At 41.1% G+C, this 19,288-nt stretch overlaps 1 protein-coding gene across 1 annotated transcript; it reads right to left on the minus strand.

Annotated features, from left to right (window-relative positions):
• Positions 1–5,416: 5,416 nt before the first annotated feature.
• Positions 5,417–12,022, minus strand: LOC310998374 (cyclic nucleotide-gated channel alpha-3-like; the record flags this gene model as incomplete). The annotated part of the gene is made up of 8 exons (XM_083988382.1): positions 5,417–6,777; positions 7,816–7,922; positions 8,538–8,639; positions 9,276–9,329; positions 9,424–9,480; positions 9,724–9,783; positions 10,329–10,382; positions 11,985–12,022. The coding sequence occupies 8 exons, from the start codon at positions 12,020–12,022 to the stop codon at positions 5,417–5,419; spliced, it is 1,833 nt and encodes a 610-aa protein (XP_083844508.1).
• Positions 12,023–19,288: the final 7,266 nt, after the last annotated feature.

Consider the following 19,288-nt stretch of genomic DNA (forward strand, 5'->3'; position numbering starts at 1 on the left):
ACCATCGTCCACAGAGCAGTCGAACAGAATCAGTTGGAACGTGAACTGTGAACAGACAGAGTGTGTTGGCAGCACATAACTTTTAGTTTTAAACCACTTATCTGAGAGCAGGGCCGTTGTAAAAAACCCCAGTAGTCTAATCTTTGTATGACTGATTTATTCTGCATAAGACCCTGACTAATACTCATAGTACACTGTAAAAACTCAACATCTTTACAAGAATATTTGTCTTATTTCTTGTCCAAATGTCTCATTTCTAGTCAAAGCTAATCTCTTTTCACTTAAAATAAGACTCATCACCTAAAAATTAACTCTTTTTTTTTAGATAATTTTCACTTGTTTCAAACAAATTTTCACTTGAAATAAGTAGAAAAATCTGCCTGTGAAAGTAAGTTTTTTTGTGCTTGTAATAAGGAAGAAAAACTTGTTCCACTATCAGATTTTTTCTACTTATTTCAAGTGAAAATCTGCTTGAAAGGAGTAAAAAGTGTCTAAAAACAAGCTGCTTTTAATGTGATGAGTCTTATTTTAAGTAGAATGACATTAGTTTTGACTAGAAATGACATTTTGACTAGAAATAAGACAAATATTCTTGGTAAGATACTTGAGTTTTTGCAGTGTAATGCTGCATTAGCATCAAAACAAAGTAAGCTAAATAAAAAATTATAATACATACGTAGTCTAAGAAAAAATAGGGGGAGGGGCCCACTTTAGTATTCTTTAAGGGGGCCCAGAATTCCTAGCAACGGCCCTGACTGAGAGTGACACGACGCCTGACGTTCTAACAAGGACTGTGACAATCCAACGAGGAGCTCTTCTCTTCTGAAGACGTCGATGTTTTTCTCTGTGCAATCGATCGATCCTTCGTCCTTCAGCTCCTTCGGTTCGATCCATCGGTTCAAACCGCTCAAGTAAAAATGTGAGAATCGGCCGATTAGTGAAGCATCTGCTCTGCTCTGCCTTCTGTCCTAACCCACCTCAGATCTAGATGAGATGAAGCGGTGTTGTAGACCCTGATGGATGTTCACTGTGATGGAAGCACAAAGACCTTAAACGACAAAACGTCAAATGTCTAAAATCTAAAATCTAAGTCCTGGTTCTGTAACAGTGACTTGTTAGTTTTACTTCCAGATAAATGGCTCAGATCATTTGTGGATTTAAAAAAAAAAAAATCCAGTTAGGGTTGCAAAATCCTGGGAATTTTCAAAGTTGGAAACTTAACATGGGAATTGATGGGAATTAACAGGAATAAATCTGAAATTTACTAAATTATTGAAGGTTGGCTCTTAACAGGGAACTTAAATATAGTTGGGGGAAATATATTGTAGCATAATCTTGGCTAAAACAACCAGATTTAATGCAAGTACACTTGAATATATAATTTTTTGTAATATTTTACTCAACATTCATCATGTTTTTGTTATTCAGTAAAAGAATTGATTGTTCATACAAGAATTAAAACTTGATAAAGTTCTACTACTAACTAATAAATCAGTTGAAATGTTTTTTAATTGTATTATTTTGCATGGATGTCTGCTTATATTTAAAATATTTGAATTTATGTTTGGATATGATACAGTTTGTTTAAATTACCCCCAATTTCCATTTAATTCCCATAAATTCACAATAATTCCCATAAATTCCCATAATTCCCATGGAAAGTTTCCAATTTGGAATATTTCTAAAATTCCCCCAGTTTAACTTCCCATGGAAAGTTTCTGGAAATATTCCGGAAATTTACTGGACATTTTCCCACCTTTTTGCAGCCCTATCCACAGTGAACAGCTTCAGTGTCAAGGTCTTCTCATTAGCTTCTCAGCTTTCAACCGCAGCTCGTGGTAACTCATCGGCAGGAAGTGAAGCCGGTCCAGGTGTCACCACATCCCATAGTTCCATAGAAACCATGGAAACCATAGACCAGGGGTCAAAGGTCACTGATAAGGACCCAGTTGCTAATTCAGTACCCAAAATTGGGACAACTGGCGGCTCGATCCAGTGATGAAAACCAAGAGATGTGTGCTGAAAGCTGCTGAAAACACTTAAAGGGATAGTTCAACATTTTGGCAAATTGGCCCATTGACCATAATCCCTATAGTCATAGCAGTAGGTTCGTCACCTTTAATTGTCGGTGCAAGCTGTTTTTAGAACGGCGGAGCAGAGCCGCGAGCTGCTCAGAGCTACGCTACGGAGGCTCATTATGGGATTTCTTGGTTTCCCTCATCAAACTCATCAAATACACAATCCAACAACTCCACAACGCTCTGGTGGACAAGTTGTGAGCTGCACATTCACCACGCTATGAGATAATAACACAACGTTACCACACAGAGTTGTTTTAGAGGTAAATTCATGCAAAACCGCTGATGCACGTTGCCTTCAGGGACAGTTTTTCATCAACAGTCTCTGTATTTCCCTCTAAAACAACTCTGTGTGGTAACGTTGTGTTATTATCTCATAGCGTGGTGGATGTGCAGCTCACAACTTGTCCACCAGAGCGTTTTGGAGTTGTTGGATTGTGTATTTGATGAGGGAAACCAAGAAATCCCATGAGCCTACTGCTATGACTTATAGCGATTATGGCAATGGGCCAATTTGCCAAAATGTTGAACTATCCCTTTAAGTTAGGATGTCTTGTCAAAGCCTATTATTATTATTAATTAAAGACCAAAGCCAGGACTCTAACAGACAGGTTAGAGTCCTGGTTGACAGCCTCAGTGTAAGGAAGGGGGGGGGGAGTGATACAACAAAGAGTCGTGGTGGTGACCACAGTTGGTCGTAGGGTGAATCTGTGACCTATGACCAGGAAATAACTGGTCATGTGATACTCTGACTCTGTGAGCCTAACGGTGCCCGGGACATGCCACTAAAACCACGGTGCTCAGACCACCACAGTTCACCACTGAGCCACTGAGTCTTCGATCCATTATTTTCTCATCTTCATGATGTCGGACCGGACCTAGGCTGAATGATGATGATGGAGGACAGAACGAACCTTCTTCCTCTGGTTGTTGTTTTTCGCCTTCACCGCCGGGGTGGGTCGCTCTGGTTACAGTACGAGTGCCTGAAATACTGCAGTACTTATGTTGTTGAAGTTAAATCTCAGTCATGTTGAAGGTTTTGAACAAAAAAAAAAGGAAAAAGGAGGAAGAGGAGGAGGGGTGGTGGTGGATTATTGTGTCCAAATGTCATTGAGCCCAGATCAGGTCTCAGCTGTTTGACATTACTTTGTACCTCCATTTTGTAATGTTGAAGATGCTGCTGCTCACCGGGGCTCGAGTCGAGTCTGTGGCCCGGTGAAGGTTAAAAGATGAAAAAGGTCAACTTGAACTTGATCTTTTTGGAAAGGGAAGCAGTTTTCATTAAAATGGTTTTGAGTCAACAGATACGTTCAAGATAACAAACTGATGAAAGGCTACAAGTATTCAGTGTTGTGAAAACATGCTCAATAAAGATGACTGCTTTTTTTCCAATTCCTGTTGCCGTATAAACCCTGATTCCAATTCACAGGTGCTTTTTCACTGATTCCAGTCCCAAATACCCACATCAATAACATTAGCTTAGCGTAAGTCTAAGAATTCAAGGTTAGCTACATGGTAACATAATAATTCAGTGCTGACATAGGGCATTTTAGCTCATTAGCATGCATATGTTTAAATAAGCCAATTAGAAATAAGCAGCCAAAACAGCCTTTTAATGTTACTGATGACCAGGGCCGTTGCTAGGAATTCTGGGCCCCCTTAAAGAATACTAAAGTGGGCCCCTAACCCCCCTAACTTTTCCAGTTTTTTTTCTTAGACTACGTATGTATTATCATTTCTTATTTAGCCTACTTTGTTTTGATGCTAATGCAGCATTACTATGAGTATTAGTCAGGGTTTTATGCAGAATAATTCAGTCATACAAAGATTAGACTACTGGGGTTTTTATGGGCCCCACTGGGCGCTGGGCCCCTAGAATTATCATCACCTTTCTCCCCTATACAACGGCCCTGCTGTACCAATCCAAAAGATGTTGAGAAGCTGAGACATGTTTTTTGACTTGCTAATCATTTACTATATAGTAATGAATCACTACAGTTTATTTCCTAAACTGACTAGAATTAGAGTTTAGAGCTTAAATCTTAGATGAACCAACCTGAAAATAAAAGAATATCCACCACATCCTCAAATGAATATACAATAAGACTGATGATGTACATAGTAAAAGTATTTTTTTATTATGAACATTTGAAAACAATGTCACACCTGAGCATTTTTATGCATCTGCAGAAAGTCGACCCTGCAAAAAGTTGTTGAAAATAGATCAAGGTGCATCACTTACATTTTTTAAATGATGACATAAACATGACAAATGAATTCCCATTCAAATATATTCTTGTTAAACTGAATTTCGTGGAAGATCTAGGCAAGTGGCGGTGATAGAACCAGGATTTTACCCAATTGCTGTTTTATTGCTCATTTAAATAATTTGATTATTGGTGTGAAGATAACACACCTTTCAGTTCTGACATTTTTGATACCTTTTGTTACGTTTTATTTTTCTACAAAAAACATTTTACAGTGTAACAAAATTGTGACAAAATCTCTGTTCAAAGGACAAGTAAGAATCAGACTAATAGTGTGTTTTTCCATTGCAATACCACACAGCTTCTTATTAATATTCAGTATCGATGTGCCTAATCTATGCATACCCGTATTTATATGCAGAAATAAGATGTCATTTTGGTGCGTAGGGGAGAGTGGGGTAAGATGAGCCAGTGGGTAAGTTGAGCCACCTATCCTATACACTTAATGAATGTATTTTGGCTGTATATGTCCAAATGATTAAATCAAGATTCTGTATCTTTGTGATTACAGTAAGTATGTTCCTATAAACAGGAAAAGTTGTTTATAGTGAGGCCAAACTTTACTTTCAAAGAAAAATCTCTGGGATTCTTCCCAAGATGCCACGTAATTGCAAAACTCCCCAAATCTCAGTGAGTTGGTGGCTCAGCAGGAAGTCCCTGCAGTTTGTGTTCACCTGTAACCTGGACAGATGAAATATTAAGTAAAGGGGGAGGTAGGAGATGGATGGAAGGAAAGAAAGAAGGGGGGGTTGATCAATTTACCCCACTCCTATGGTCAACTTGAGTCATGAGTCACAAGACCACTTTTTTTGAACATGCTTTATTTTAAAAACAGTTATATTTACACTCATTCTGTTAATTTGTAGGGATGCAAAACATCCTGAAATATATGCAGATGTGTTAGTTAGCAACAAAACTATAATTGTCTTGATGTAGTGATCCTGAATACAAAAAGTGGCTCAACTTACCCCACTCTCCCCTACCCGTATTTATATGCAGAAATAAGATGTCATTTTGGTGCGTACAGAGTAATGGAAGAGTCTCGAAGCTTGGCGGTACCAAGCCACTGCTCTATTCTTCATCTGTCCTGAGGGTTCGGACCTGGTTTGAGATGTTGGTGAGCCGCTGCTTCAGTTTACGCTCAGACGATTCGTACTGACTCGTCAGCTTCCTGAATTTGGCCGCCATGACGTCGTAACTGGCCGCCATCTGGTTGACCTTGTTCTCCAAGTCGGCGGCGTCGGTGGCGTTGAGCAGCGACTCGTCGATCAGATTATCCTTCATCAGGATGGCGCGGCCTTTGTCCTCCAGCGCGTATTTAGCTTCTGGATATTCCGTGAGCGCCTCCATCAGGTCGTCTTTGGAGAGGGCGAACAGATCGGAGTAGCCGACGCTCCGGATGTTGGCCGTTCTCCGGTTTCCCGCCTTGCTGCCTTTGATTCCCAGGATGCTGATCTCTCCGAAGTAAGCCCCGCTACCGAGCACCACGAACTGGGTCACCCCATCGTCCGCTACTACCGCGAGATGGCCTTCTTTGATGATATACATCTCCCGACCGATGTCCCCCTTCTTGCAGATGTAGTCCCCGGGGCTGAAGACTTGAGGCTGCAGCTTGAGGACCAACTCCACGAGCAAACCCGCTTCGCAATCCTGAAAGATTCGCACCTTGCTCAGAGTCTCCATGTGCACGTTGATGGCTATCTCCGCTTTCAGTTTGTCCGGCAGGTTCTTCAGCACCAGCTTCTCGTCGCAGGTCTTATTCTCCGTCCACAGGTAGTCGAACCACTTCACCACCCGCACCTCCAGGTCTTTGGTGACCTTACGGAACTCCATGTACTGCTTGATGGAGTCGATCTTAGCCTGAAACTCTACACGGGCGGCACCCATGTTGGAAATCATTGCACCGACATTGCCGACAATTGTAGCAAAGATCAGAACTCCTGTGAGGAAGTCGGCCACCACGAAGAAATATTCGATATCTCGGACCGGAGGGGGAGTCTCACCGATGGTCGTCAGGGTGAGAGTCGACCAGTAGAAGCTGTAGACGTACTGGCGGGAAAGGGTCCCAAACTCGGGGTTCTTCTTAAAATCTGGATACACCCAGGTGTCGGAGCCTAAGCCGAGTATCTTGGAGAAGAAGAAGTAAAGACAAGCGTTCCAGTGGATGATGATGATGATGTAAAGCACGAGGTTACCGATTCGGAATATGTTGGGGAAGTTGGTCCTCGTCTCGGTCCGATCGAAGAACTCGAAGAGTCGGGCCAACTTGAAGAGGCGGTTGAACCTCAACTCCGGGTGGTCGACTCCAATTTGTAAGAATACGATATCGGTGGGAAGCATCGATATGACGTCCATTTTGAATTGACGTGTCTTCATGTACTTTTCTTTCAGGACGTTTTGATCCCGGACAAGCAGTCCTTGCTCCAGGAAACCTGTGCACAACATGATACAACATGATTAGCCTCATTAGCAAAAAGTAGACACACCGCAAAAACTCAATATCTTTCCAAGAATATTTGTCTTATTTCTTGTCAAAATGTCTCAATTTTAGTCAAAACTAACCTCCTTTCACTTAAAACAAGACTCATCACCTAAAAATTTACTTGTTTTTAGATCATTTTCACTTGTTTCAAACTCATTTTCAATTGAAATAAGTAGAAAAATCTGCCAGTGAAAGCATGTTATTTGGGCTTGTAATAAGAAAGAAAAACTTGCTTATTTAAAGTGGAAAATTTGCTTGAAAAAAGTAAAAAGTGTCTAAAAACAAGCTACTTTTTAATGTGATGAGTCTTATTTTAAGTATAATTAGATTTATTTTGACTAGAAATGACATTTTGACTAGAAATAAGACAAATATTCTGGGTAAGATTTTGAATTTTTGCAGTGCAGACCATTATTTTGAAAGGTTAAGAATATGTAAGAGAACTCCCAAGGTCAGAAATAATTAGAAGAAAAAGAGCCATTTAAGACAATTCATACACAGTGTTTCTTTCATGAGTAAAAAGTAAGATATTTCCAATTAAAATGTCAGTTTTCAATGTGGTCCTTTTTTTGTGTCATTGGTGTTAATTTGATTTGCGCTATAATTAAATATTTTTATGGAAAAAAAACGGTTTAATAAGTATAATTTATAGATTTTAAGGTGCTGGCTTTGAGCTAGCTTGGACACTATTTTGTATAATTAGCCTTTTATAGATATTTCTAAATACATTTGATAGATGAAAAAAAAAGAAAAATATTATAGTTGTCCATTATAGTTGGTAACATGGTCAACATGCTAATAAATAGTTCCCACAATTAAATTTGTGAAAACTGAATTAAAATCTTTAACTTTTTTGACTCGGAAAATCACCATATTTTGATAATGACCCCTACTTGAAGTTCATTTTATTAAGTATGCTTGAGTTCATCATATTCAACATGTGATTCTGTGATTGCAAACTTCACACAACCAAGTTCCATCCACTGACCTGTCCTGGCTCTCACAAACGTGTCAAGATAGTAGAGGGCATCGGAGAGATAGTCCAGTACCAACCACGTGTTTGTATTTTGGAACTGTAGCTGCAGAAAACAAGCCCTGAGAGGAAGCAACAAAGATGCCATCAGACTCTGAAAATCAAATGGGATGAAGATGTGCAGGGCCTTATAGGATTTTGGTGGCCCCCTAAACAAGGTTTTTGTTTGTGGCCCTGCACTCTAAGCACAAACACCAAATCACTGGTTAAAGAACACTGTAGAAAGAAATAATTTAGGCCAAATGCTGGAAATTTGAGGTCTGCTTTTTGAAAAATGTCCAATCCCTTGTGAAAACACTCCTTCAGTCATGAGAATGAACTGTTTTGGTGCTTGAAATAGGATATGAATACAGTAATAGATAAGTGTAGAAAACAAGTCTAAAATGACATTTTGTAAGATTGTTTTTTGAGCACAAATGTTGTCATTCTGCCGTTCTATTTTCACCAAATGTCTCAAATGTGAGATAAAAGAAGCTGAATATTGACTTCACATTACATATAAAGCTCATAGCTGCACGTGCAGACCTCAGGATGTTTAAATGACTTGATGAACCCCGGTACCTTTCTGATCATGTGGCCCCCCACCTAACGGCTGTGGCCCTGAACAACCACATAGAGGGTTTATGCCAGCGGCCACCGGCCCTGAAGACGGGGAACAAAGTGATATAAAACCAGACCTGGCCACCAGCAACATCAGGTTGTAGAACACTGGGATGGAAACTGTGCACAGCCAGTAGTAGTACAGGTCCGTGGCGGGGTCCATAATCCACACCTCCTTCCTGAATTAGAAGGTAAAGCATCTTTATGCTACGCAAACACACATCAGTACTGTAGAATTTTAACCTGTGTTCTCATTCCAAGTATTGTTATGTTAAATATATTTAATTTAAATTCACTATATAGTATTTGTGCATCAATCTGGTAATCCATTCATTAAATGTATTCATCAATGAATGCCTTCGTTTTCCCTTCAAGCAGGTTCACATGATGGTTCTTTGTAAAGCATTTACACCGCAGCGTTTTGACCAGCAGAGGTCGCCATCGAGCTCGGATCTGAAAAGCTTCAACTATTTAACCCCTTTTCTACTCAACTGTATTGGAAGCTTCAATGGTTAAAGTCTAAGAAAAAAAAGTGGAAAAGTCAGGGGGGTAGGGGCCCACTTTAGTATTCTTTCAGGGGGCCCAGATTTCCTAGCAACGGTATAGTTGCATATCACTAATATACTGTATACCAGACTATTGATTAACTTCTGGGAAGTGTTGGAGTCATTGTCTTCTCAAATTTAGATATGATCAGATATTTTTTACTTTTAACCTACAGTTCTACATTGAGTTTAAACATGTATCAGGTTGGATAATGAAGAATTGTTTCTAATTTATGAATAAAGCATAAAAAAAGTAGAGAGTGTACTCACGGTTCCTCCTTTTTTTCGTCCTTTTTCTTATCATCCTTCTTCTCATCTTTCTTGCTGTAAATGTCCACAGAGGCAGAATTAGATGATCTAAGCATTTAGTTTTGGGGCTTTATATCACTACAACAAATTAACACCATCAAATGTTTACCCGTCTTTGTTGTTGCTGTTGTTCATGTTTCGTGCAGCCAGACGACTCCGACAGTCACTGCAAGACAAACAGAGTTATTAAACATCCTTTATTCAAAACATTAACTGTATTGAAAAATATGTTTGGCATTCGATGCTTGTACTTGATTGATTTAGATGTTTTGTTATGTGGCATGCTACTTAACTTCTAATCTTCCAATCTTGAAGAGGTGAAACAAACTACTTGGTCATAAAATGTGTGAAAGTTTCTAAAGTGTTTTGCAAACTTAGCATAAGAATAAATCCAGCTTTATTCACCCACCTGCTCCCATCCTCGGTCCTGGACTCTGCAGGTGCAACGGTGCTCTTCTTGTGGAAAAGCCTCGAGAAACAGATCACAATGACGTTTATCCAAAAGTTTGATGAAACTCCAAGCATTGGGTTTGTGTTCTTAAAGGGATAGTAGCATATTTTTTTTTTAAAGTGGGGTTGTATGATCTCCAAATAGCCCCTAAGTACTTTAATTGCAGTAGAAGACTCTCTGCACTCCTCCCGTTAGCAACGCCAGCCCATAATAGCCCTGCCCAGAGATTTACAACATACAGTGTTGTGAACAGACCCAAAGAAACAGCCTATTGTCACGGCCTAAAAGAGGTTTTACCTGAAAAATAATACACAGTTCCATTGTTCACTATAATATAATTTTTTCCAAATAGGCCGTTTCTTTGGGTCTGTTCACAACACTGTATGTTGTAAATCTCTGGGCAGGGCTATTATGGGCTGGCGTTGCTAACGGGAGGAGTGCAGAGAGTCTTCTACTGCAATTAAAGTACTTAGGGGCTATTTGGAGATCATACAACCCCACTTTTTAAAAGAAAAAATGCTACTATCCCTTTAAGCTGTTCTAGAGTCGTCGGTGAGACTCACCTGGACATCAGGCCTGTCCCCGCCGAAGGGGCACCATCTTGGGTGTCCATCAGCCTGGGGACATAGAAGATAGAAGGTTAGAGACGCTCAGATTCACATTCACATGAACACCATCTTCTACTCAGGTTCAGACCTGGCTCTCCCTCGGTGCCTTGACCTCCTGTGTCTGAACCAGCTGTAAGAGCAGTGAGTCAATGAGTCATTATGATTCAGTGCCTCTTGTGTGCAGCTGAGACCCAATGCAGATGCTCTGGACTCCTTACCTAGGGGACTACAGAGACCAGCTGTCAGGGAAACCTCCAGGGCCTTCTAAACCACATCCATGACCCAAGACAGGTGAGTCCAACATGTCCCCTTGATTCAGTTTATGATTTACATAATACAAATAATGTTGAGTCTAGATCTTGACACTGTAGATACATAGTCAGGGCCGTAGCTAGGAATTCTGGGCCCCCTGAAAGAATACTAAAGTGGGCCCCTAACCCCCTAACTTTTCCACTTTTCTTTCTTAGACTACGTATGTATTATCATTTTTTATTTAGCCTACTTTGTTTTGATGCTAATGCAGCATTACTATGAGTATTAGTCAGGGTCTAAGCAGAATAAATCAGTCATATAAAGATTAGACTACTGGGGTTTTTTGTGGGGCCCTACTGGGCGCTGGGCCCCTAGAGTTATCATCACCTTTCTCCCCTATACAACGGCCCTGTACATAGTACAACAGTGACATTTTGCTTGCCAAATAGTGAGAAAATAGCAGTTCATTGGGGAAAATGAAGTAACATGGGTTAACTTGATCTTGCTACATAAGATAGATAGATAGATAGATAGATAGATAGATAGATAGATAGATAGATAGATAGATAGATAGATAGATAGATAGATAGATAGATAGATAGATAGATAGGTAGATAGATAGATAGATAGATAGATAACCTATGAATAAACATTTATAAATCCTTCATTGTAAAGTGGTACTGATATATGAATTACAACAGGTTGTGATCTGGTTGTTTCATTTCCACAATAAATTCACACACTCTGATCACACACACACACACACACACACACACCTCAGTCTCAACACAACATGTCCACTTGACTTTAGTCTCATTAGCTCCTCATGTTTGTCCTTTAGCGCCGTTAACTCAAATCCTCCTCCAGATTACTTTGGCTAAAATTAGACTTTCAAAGCCCGAGACCGGGACTCGTCGTGGACTCAGTCAGTCGCTCTTTTCTCACTTTTACAACGTCGCTTTGACACAATAACAATCAATCTGTTCTGTTCTGTAACTTGCAGGTTTACCTGAGTGTGTGTGTGTGCGGCGATGTCAGAGTGAGCCGCTCCCCCTCCGTCCCATCCAACAGGAGAGTGATGTGGACTGCAGAAGTCCTGGTCCAGGTGGGTCCAGGTCTTATAGATCCAGCTGTGAAGGTGTCACCGACGTGAAATCACAGCGCACAGTAACACCGGGCCTTTTCTACAACCACAACCATCCTGTGTTGTGTTGAAGCTGCTTCTGTTCATCTGCTGCTGCTGCAACGCCGCCCAGCAGAGGATGAAGGGAGGAGGAGGAGGAGGGGGTGGGGGGGCAAAGCAGCTGACAGATACACAACAGGAGAGCAAACACAATGTTGTCCATCATGACTTCTCACCTGTGTAGCTGCTGCTGTGTCAGAACCTGTTCAACCATTAAAGGTAATCACCAAATAATATTTTGTACCAATAAACACAATAAAACACTGTAAAAACTTGTCTTATTTCTTGTCAAAATGTCTCATTTCTAGTCAAAACTAAACTAATCTATCTCCACTTAAAATCATCACCTACTTTAGGTGATGAGTAAGACTCATTACCTAAAAATGAACTTTTTTTAGATCATTTTCACTTGTTTCAAACAAATTTTCATTTGAAATAAATAGAAAAATCTGCCAGTGAAAGTAAGTTTTTTGTGTTTGTAATAAGGAAGAAAAACTTGCTCCACTATCAGATTTTTCTACTTATTTCAAGTGAAAATATGCTTGAAAGAAGTAAAAAAGTGTCTAAAAACAAGCTACTTTTTATGTGATGAGTCTTATTTTAAGTAGAATGAGATTAGTTTTGACTAGAAATAAGACAAATATTCTTGGTAAGATATTTGAGTTTTTGCAGTGTAGGCCTAACTAATAACTGTTTGTATAAATGCAAACTATCCTGAACAATAATATAAAAAAAACATTTTTTTTTAAAATTCTAGCAACAAAATGCTCACACATTCCAGCTGTTGCACAATATATCTTGATTTCAGCTCCTAAAAAAATGACACATTTTCAAAATAAAACTGCAAATTTTAAAAAGTGCTTTTATTGTGACGAGCTCAGGTCATGACTTGTTTTTAGAAAGACGCCAGAAATCTCCTATTACACTCATGAGAAACACTTTAACTTGAAAAGCGTGACAGATAAAACCTTTATGTGCAAATAAAAGGAGATGATGAATCCAACCGAAGCTTTAGCTCTTCCTCTGGGCTTTACTGTTACCATAGCAACACAGATCTTGATGCTTGAGCCTTGAAATAGGACCTCATAATAAAAAGATTCATTCAATTAAAAAAAAAATCACCATTGATTGGTATCAAACAGGTGGATTATGATTTAATGAAGCTAAAACGATCTTCTATAAATATATCCAGCATCTTTTATTTTATATCCCTGAACAGGACTCGGAGCTGCCTCTTTATTTAGATTCCTTCCAGTCGGAGTAAATCCTCTTAGCTAAAGTGAGACTTCAGAGTCTCCACCTGCAGCTCCCAGGACCAGGACAACAGGACAACCCCCCACCAGATAATCCTCCGCCTGCTGGACTGAGAGTGAGAGTCTAGGCTACATCCCATATGATCCTGGTCTGTATTCACTGCACATCATCATGTTGAGTTGTGACTCTAGTAGGTCACATGTAGCACCTTCAGGGACCGATCCTGGTCTATGGTGATATTATTTATAGGAATGCTGCCCCTTCAACTCTGTCACCTCTAGATGTGGTCTATGGTCTATCACTCTGCTCTTAGATTCATTATATCGGCGATAGTTAGTTACAGCACTCATCATAATGTAATCTGTACACAAAAGTAGGTTGGTTGGCCTTCCCTGACAGAAAGACACAACAATCACTGGCATCTCTTCATCTTTAAAGCCATTACTGAAAAACTCCCAGCATGCATTACAACACTTAGATTTAAATCAAGGTTCATATTCAACTCGCTCCAATGACTGGCTTACTTTTAAAGTCCCCCGGGTACAAACTCAACTTGGTGAATCTGCATTTTGCCTCCTGGAACGATCTTCAACTCACACTTAAAATCAACGCTCCCCCATCCTATCAACATTATAAAAATATAATCTCAAACCTCTTTACCACAGTAACTAACTTAACTGTTTTTAAATTTTGTAATGTAATGTAATGTTATGCTGTGCGTTGTGTTTTGCTTTGAATATTGCTGTGATGTCGACGATGCAAATGAGGGTAAAACCTCAATGTCCTTTCGAGAATAAATAAAGGTTTGAAAAAATGAAATATCAGGCCTGAGGACGGAGTTCTTCCTCTTCTGGGTGTGTTTGGGTCCCTCTGGTGTTCCTGATCCTGATCTGGATCAGTCCTGAAACCACTGCAAAGTAAATAAAAAATGATAATAATACATACGTAGTCTAAGAAAAAAGTGGAAAAGTTAGGGGGAGGGGCCCACTTTAGTATTCTTTAAGGGGGCCCAGAATTCCTAGCAACGGCCCTGTGGATCGGTCCCAAAACCACTACTACTCCTGTGGACCAGTTTGCTTTAATTCAGTGTAGAACTGGATCTAGATCTTCTCTGTACCCAATCACTGTTCAAATACAGTAGTCCACTTGTTCCTCTTAGTAAAAGAAAATATTTGGAGCATCTTGAAAATCCCTCTTTAAAATCTAAAAAATGTTACAGTATGTTGTCTTTCTGCCCTTTTGGCCGGGACATGTTGTCTTCAGTCTGTCCCATTGTCGTGGACGTTTCTCAGCAACACAATGACAGAAATGACAGAAATTTGTCAAATATTCACTGGGACTCAATGGTGAACTGATCTCATTTTGGGGTCAGAGGTCATGGAGTGACGTCACAAAACCGTTTGGCTCTATGAAAGTGATATTTGAGTAACATCTTAAGGGAATTACTTCAAATTTCGCACAAATATCCACTAGGACTCAAGGACAAAAGGCTCAGATTCTGACTGTAGCCATTAGACCAGGGGGTTTAAAAGGCCATCCGTCATTTTGACAGATTGTAATTCACAGCCATGGCCGTCTGGCCATGTGCATTTGTTTACAATGAAGCCGGCGGATAATCAATAAATGGAGCAGTGGATAATGATATAAAACATATAATGTCACAAAGTCACTACGGTGAGAATTAGATTAAAAAATAAATAAAAAATAAAAAACCTCACATCTGGCTGGTGTGCTCAGTAGAAAACGCTGTAGTACCTCCTCCAGGCCTGTGTGGAGCTGTGGCGCTGTAGCGCTGCCACACAGAAACACTAACAACAGAGAAGAAGACAGAAAGCTTCCCCGCACGATTCAAACTCCTTCAAGTGGATTAAATGTTGATGGGAGTCGTGTCAGTGCAAATATGACGGTGGATAATGATTTAACGGGCGAGATTCAGCTGCAGTGTCCGAGGGACCGACAGTAGTCAGCTGTTGTTACGTAGCTGTAGCTACACAGGTGTGTGTCCGTACAGGTAGAGCGGTGATATGACATCATCGTTTCAGGAAACATCTGTTCTGGGTGTTTTCGGACCACAGATGTGCAATGCTTCATAAAGAAAAGTCCAGGTGCTTCAGCTGGACTTTGAGAGAGACTGGACCCGGAAGTGTCCGACCCAGTGGAAAGACGCTTCTTTATGGCCACACCGCTGCTACAACTCTTCTAAAGGTAATTAACGCTGAGCCTCTTTTAATGCATTCTGCCCGCCGTGGCATTGTTTATATTGTTTAGTCTCTATCTTAAAGCTGAGTGTGGTTTTGTCTGAATCTGTGCTGCATCTGGCTGTGTGTTGTGTTGTGGTCTAGTAGCTTCAGTTGTTTCAGTGATGCGCAATGGCTGCGTGCGTAAAAGAGAGATGGCAGATGTGTGTGTGTGTGTGTGTGTGTGTGTGTGTGTGTGTGTGTGTGTGTGTGTGTGTGTGTGTGTGTGTGTGTGTGTGTGAGTGAAAGAGGGAGCGCACCCCCTCTCAGAAAATAGTTCCGACGTCCATGCATACTATGATATGATGAACAGGGATGTAAAATAATTAGTAAATTCTCTCAGATTGATTGAATGACTCGACAAAACTGTGATCCAATAGTCATCACATTGATGTTCACATGTAGTAGGCCTGTACTGTGTGTGTGTGTGTGTGTGTGTGTGTGTGTGTGTGTGTGTGTGTGTGTGTGTGTCAGATTAGCTGCTGTAAATGAGATTAGCTATAATCTGTTGATGCCTCCTGGTGACAGAGAAGTGATGGATCACAATTCAGCAGAGCGTTGACTCGCTGCACCATCAGTGTTGATGAATATAGATCTGTTGCTAGAGCAGGGCCGTATAGGGGAGAAAGGTGATGATAACTCTAGGGGCCCAGCGCCCAGTAGGGCCCATAAAAAACCCCAGTAGTCTAATCTTTGTATGACTGTTATATACTGCATAAGACCCTGACTAATACTCATAGTAATGCTGCATTAGCATCAAAACAAAGTAGGCTAAATAAAAAATGATAATACATACGTAGACTAAGAAAAAAAAGTGGAAAAGTTAGGGGGGAGGGGCCCACTTTAGTATTCTTTAAGGGGGCCCAGAATTCCTAGCTACGGCCCTGTGCTTGGGACAACAAGAATAGGAGAAATTGTTAAGAAAATATATATATATTTTTTTTTTACAAGAGTGCAATAACTAGGCCTTAAAAATGATGATGTTACAGTTTTCAGAAGTGATAGAAGAGGATTTGGTACAAAGATCAGATTCATGTCCCCTGCAGGGACCTGGTCTCATTTCAGACTCTCTAGGTCATCCATAGATAATCTCCGGCCCCGTGTGCATTCATAATTGCTGGATGCAGCTTGTTGGTAGTTATCTCCCACGAGGCGCTGATGTGGTTCAGAGGACACAGTTCTGCAGCCCCGAGGGAACCAGAAGACTGAGGCTGGTTTGGCTGCACACAGGGCCACTGCTAGGAATTCTGGGCCCCCTTAAAGAATACTAAAGTGGGCCCCTACCCCCTAACTTTTCCAGTTTTTTTTTTCTTAGACTACGTATGTATTATCTTTTATTATTTAGCCTACTTTGTTTTGATGCTAATGCAGCATTACACTGCAAAAACTCAAGTATCTTACCAAGAATATTTGTCTTATTTCTGGTCAAAATGTCATTTCTAGTCAAAACAAATCTCATTCTACTTAAAATAAGACTCATCATATTAAAAGCAGCTTGTTTTTAGACACTTTTTACTTCTTTCAAGCAGATTTTCACTTGAAATAAGTAGAAAAAATCTGATAGTGGAACATGTTTTTCTTCCTTATTACAAACACAAAAACATGCTTTCACTGGCAGATTTTTCTATTTATTGTGAATTTAAGTGAAAACTATCTAAAAACAAGTTAATTTTTAGGTAATGAGTCTTATTTTAAGTGGAAAGAGATGAGTTTTGACTAGAAATGAGACATTTGGACCAGAAATAAGACAAATATTCTTGGAAAGATGTTGAGTTTTTACAGTGTACTATGAGTATTAGTCAGGGTCTTATGCAGAATAAATCAGTCATACAAAGATTAGACTACTGGGGTTTTTTATGGGCCCCACTGGGCGCTGGGCCCCTAGAGTTATCATCACCTTTCTCCCCTGTACAACGGCCCTGACTGCACCCGGACTCGCAGCTGATCGAACTGGGACTTTGTTACCAACTCCCAGAGCTCCTGAGGTGTTAACGACCTGCTGACAGGCAGAACTCACCCAACTCGCCAATTAAACTCGCGTCAGAGCTCCGTCTGCGTCCCACAAGACCGTCCTCATCATGATGAGACCTCAAACTGTTGCCATGCCGACAAGCAGTGATGTCAGATCAGATGTGACATCTTTTCACGTCACTATATCACCGTCCGTTTGGACTACTCTGATGTTTATGAAGTCTATAAAACGAATTGTTGAACAAACATTTTAGATTAGCTGGGCTAACCGTTAGCTGTTAGCCGTTAGCCGTTAGCCGTTAGCAGTGTCTATAGGCTAACTCAATAAACGGCCCATGAAAAAGAAAAATTTCCAGCAGAATATCCTAGTTCCAACATGACTGAGCTAACTGGAGTAGTTTCATGTCGTGTCCCACAACGGGAGGGTTTTAACAGCTGACGTCCTGGTGTTATCTTAGCTGCTGCTGTTAGCTGTCAGCAGCAGCAAAGCTAACAACTACGATAACCATGACTAATTACAAAAACGTGCACACAGAAATAGTAATGTCTGTTCAATAATTCGTTTTATAGACTTAACAAACATCAGATTTAGTCAAAACGGTTTTAGCAGCCCGGAGCCCCCACATCTGGTACCTACACCGGTGGCTAACGCTACCAGTTAGCCACTAGCGCTACCAGTTAGCCGCTCGCTAGAATGCTACTAAAACCGACTTCCGTTGTGGTGTGACGCAATGGATCATGGGAAAATAAAGTGGTGTATAGGGGAGAAAGGTGATGATAATTCTAGGGGCCCAGCGCCCAGTGGGGCCCACAAAAAACCCAGTAGTCTAATCTTTGTATGACTGAATTATTCTGCATAAGACCCTGACTAATACTCATAGTAATGCTGCATTAGCATCAAAACAAAGTAGGCTAAATAAAAAATGATAATACATATGTAGTCTAAGAAAAAAAGGGAAACGTTAGGGGGGAGGGGCCCACTTTCGTATTCTTTCAGGGGGCCCAGAATTCCTAGCAACGGCCCTGCACTGTGTCACAGTAGGAGTTGAGCTTTTGTCCATAGCAGTTGTTTCATGTGATGCTGCACTGCTGACATCTAGTGTCCAGAAGTAAAAACAACATTACTGAATGAGGAATACACCTGCTTATCATGTGTTATCATGACATGTTAAATGTTTTATCACCTCATTTTTTTCTCAGAACACCAATTTGTAAAAAGAAAAAGAAAAAAAATCAAATTTTTGGCCCATGCTAAAGCCTAACTTTGTCATTTTATGGACAAAAAAATCAATATTGATTTTAATGGAGATGATAGGCAATATCATCCTCCTCCTTGAACCGCCACCTTACCGTGGTGGAGGGGTTTGAGTACCCGAATGATCCTAGGAGCTATGTTGTCCGGGGCTTAATGCCCCTGGTAGGGTCTCCCAAGGCAAACAGGTCCTAGGTGACGGGTCAGACAAAGAGCGGTTCAAAGCCCCTTATGAAAAAAGTAACAGCAAGGACGTGTACGTCGCCCGGACTGGCGTTACCGGGGCCCCACCCTGGAGCCAGGCCTGGGGTCGGGGCTCGCAGGCGAGCGTCTGGTGGCCGGGTCTTGGCCCACGGGACCCGGCCGGGCGCAGCCCGAACGAGCGACGTGGGCCCGCCCTCCCGTAGGCCCACCACCCGCGGGAGGGTACATAAGGGGCAGGTGCCGTGTGATATGGGTGGCAGCCGTGGGCGGGGGCCCCGGCGACCCAATCCCCGGATGACGACTCTGGCTTTAGGGACATGGAATGTCACCTCGCTGGGGGGGAAAGAGCCTGAGCTTGTGCGGGAGGCTGAGAGGTATCGACTAGAGATAGTCGGGCTCACCTCCACGCACAGCCTGGGCTCTGGAACCCAACTCCTTGAGAGGGGTTGGACTCTCTTCCACTCTGGAGTTGCCCATGGTGAGAGGCGGCGAGCTGGTGTGGGCTTGCTCATAGCCCCCCAGCTCAGCCGCCATGTGTTGGAGTTCTCCCCGCATAACGAGA

This window comes from Trachurus trachurus, assembly GCF_905171665.1.
Source record: "Trachurus trachurus genome assembly, chromosome: 2".
Taxonomy (NCBI): domain Eukaryota; kingdom Metazoa; phylum Chordata; class Actinopteri; order Carangiformes; family Carangidae; genus Trachurus; species Trachurus trachurus.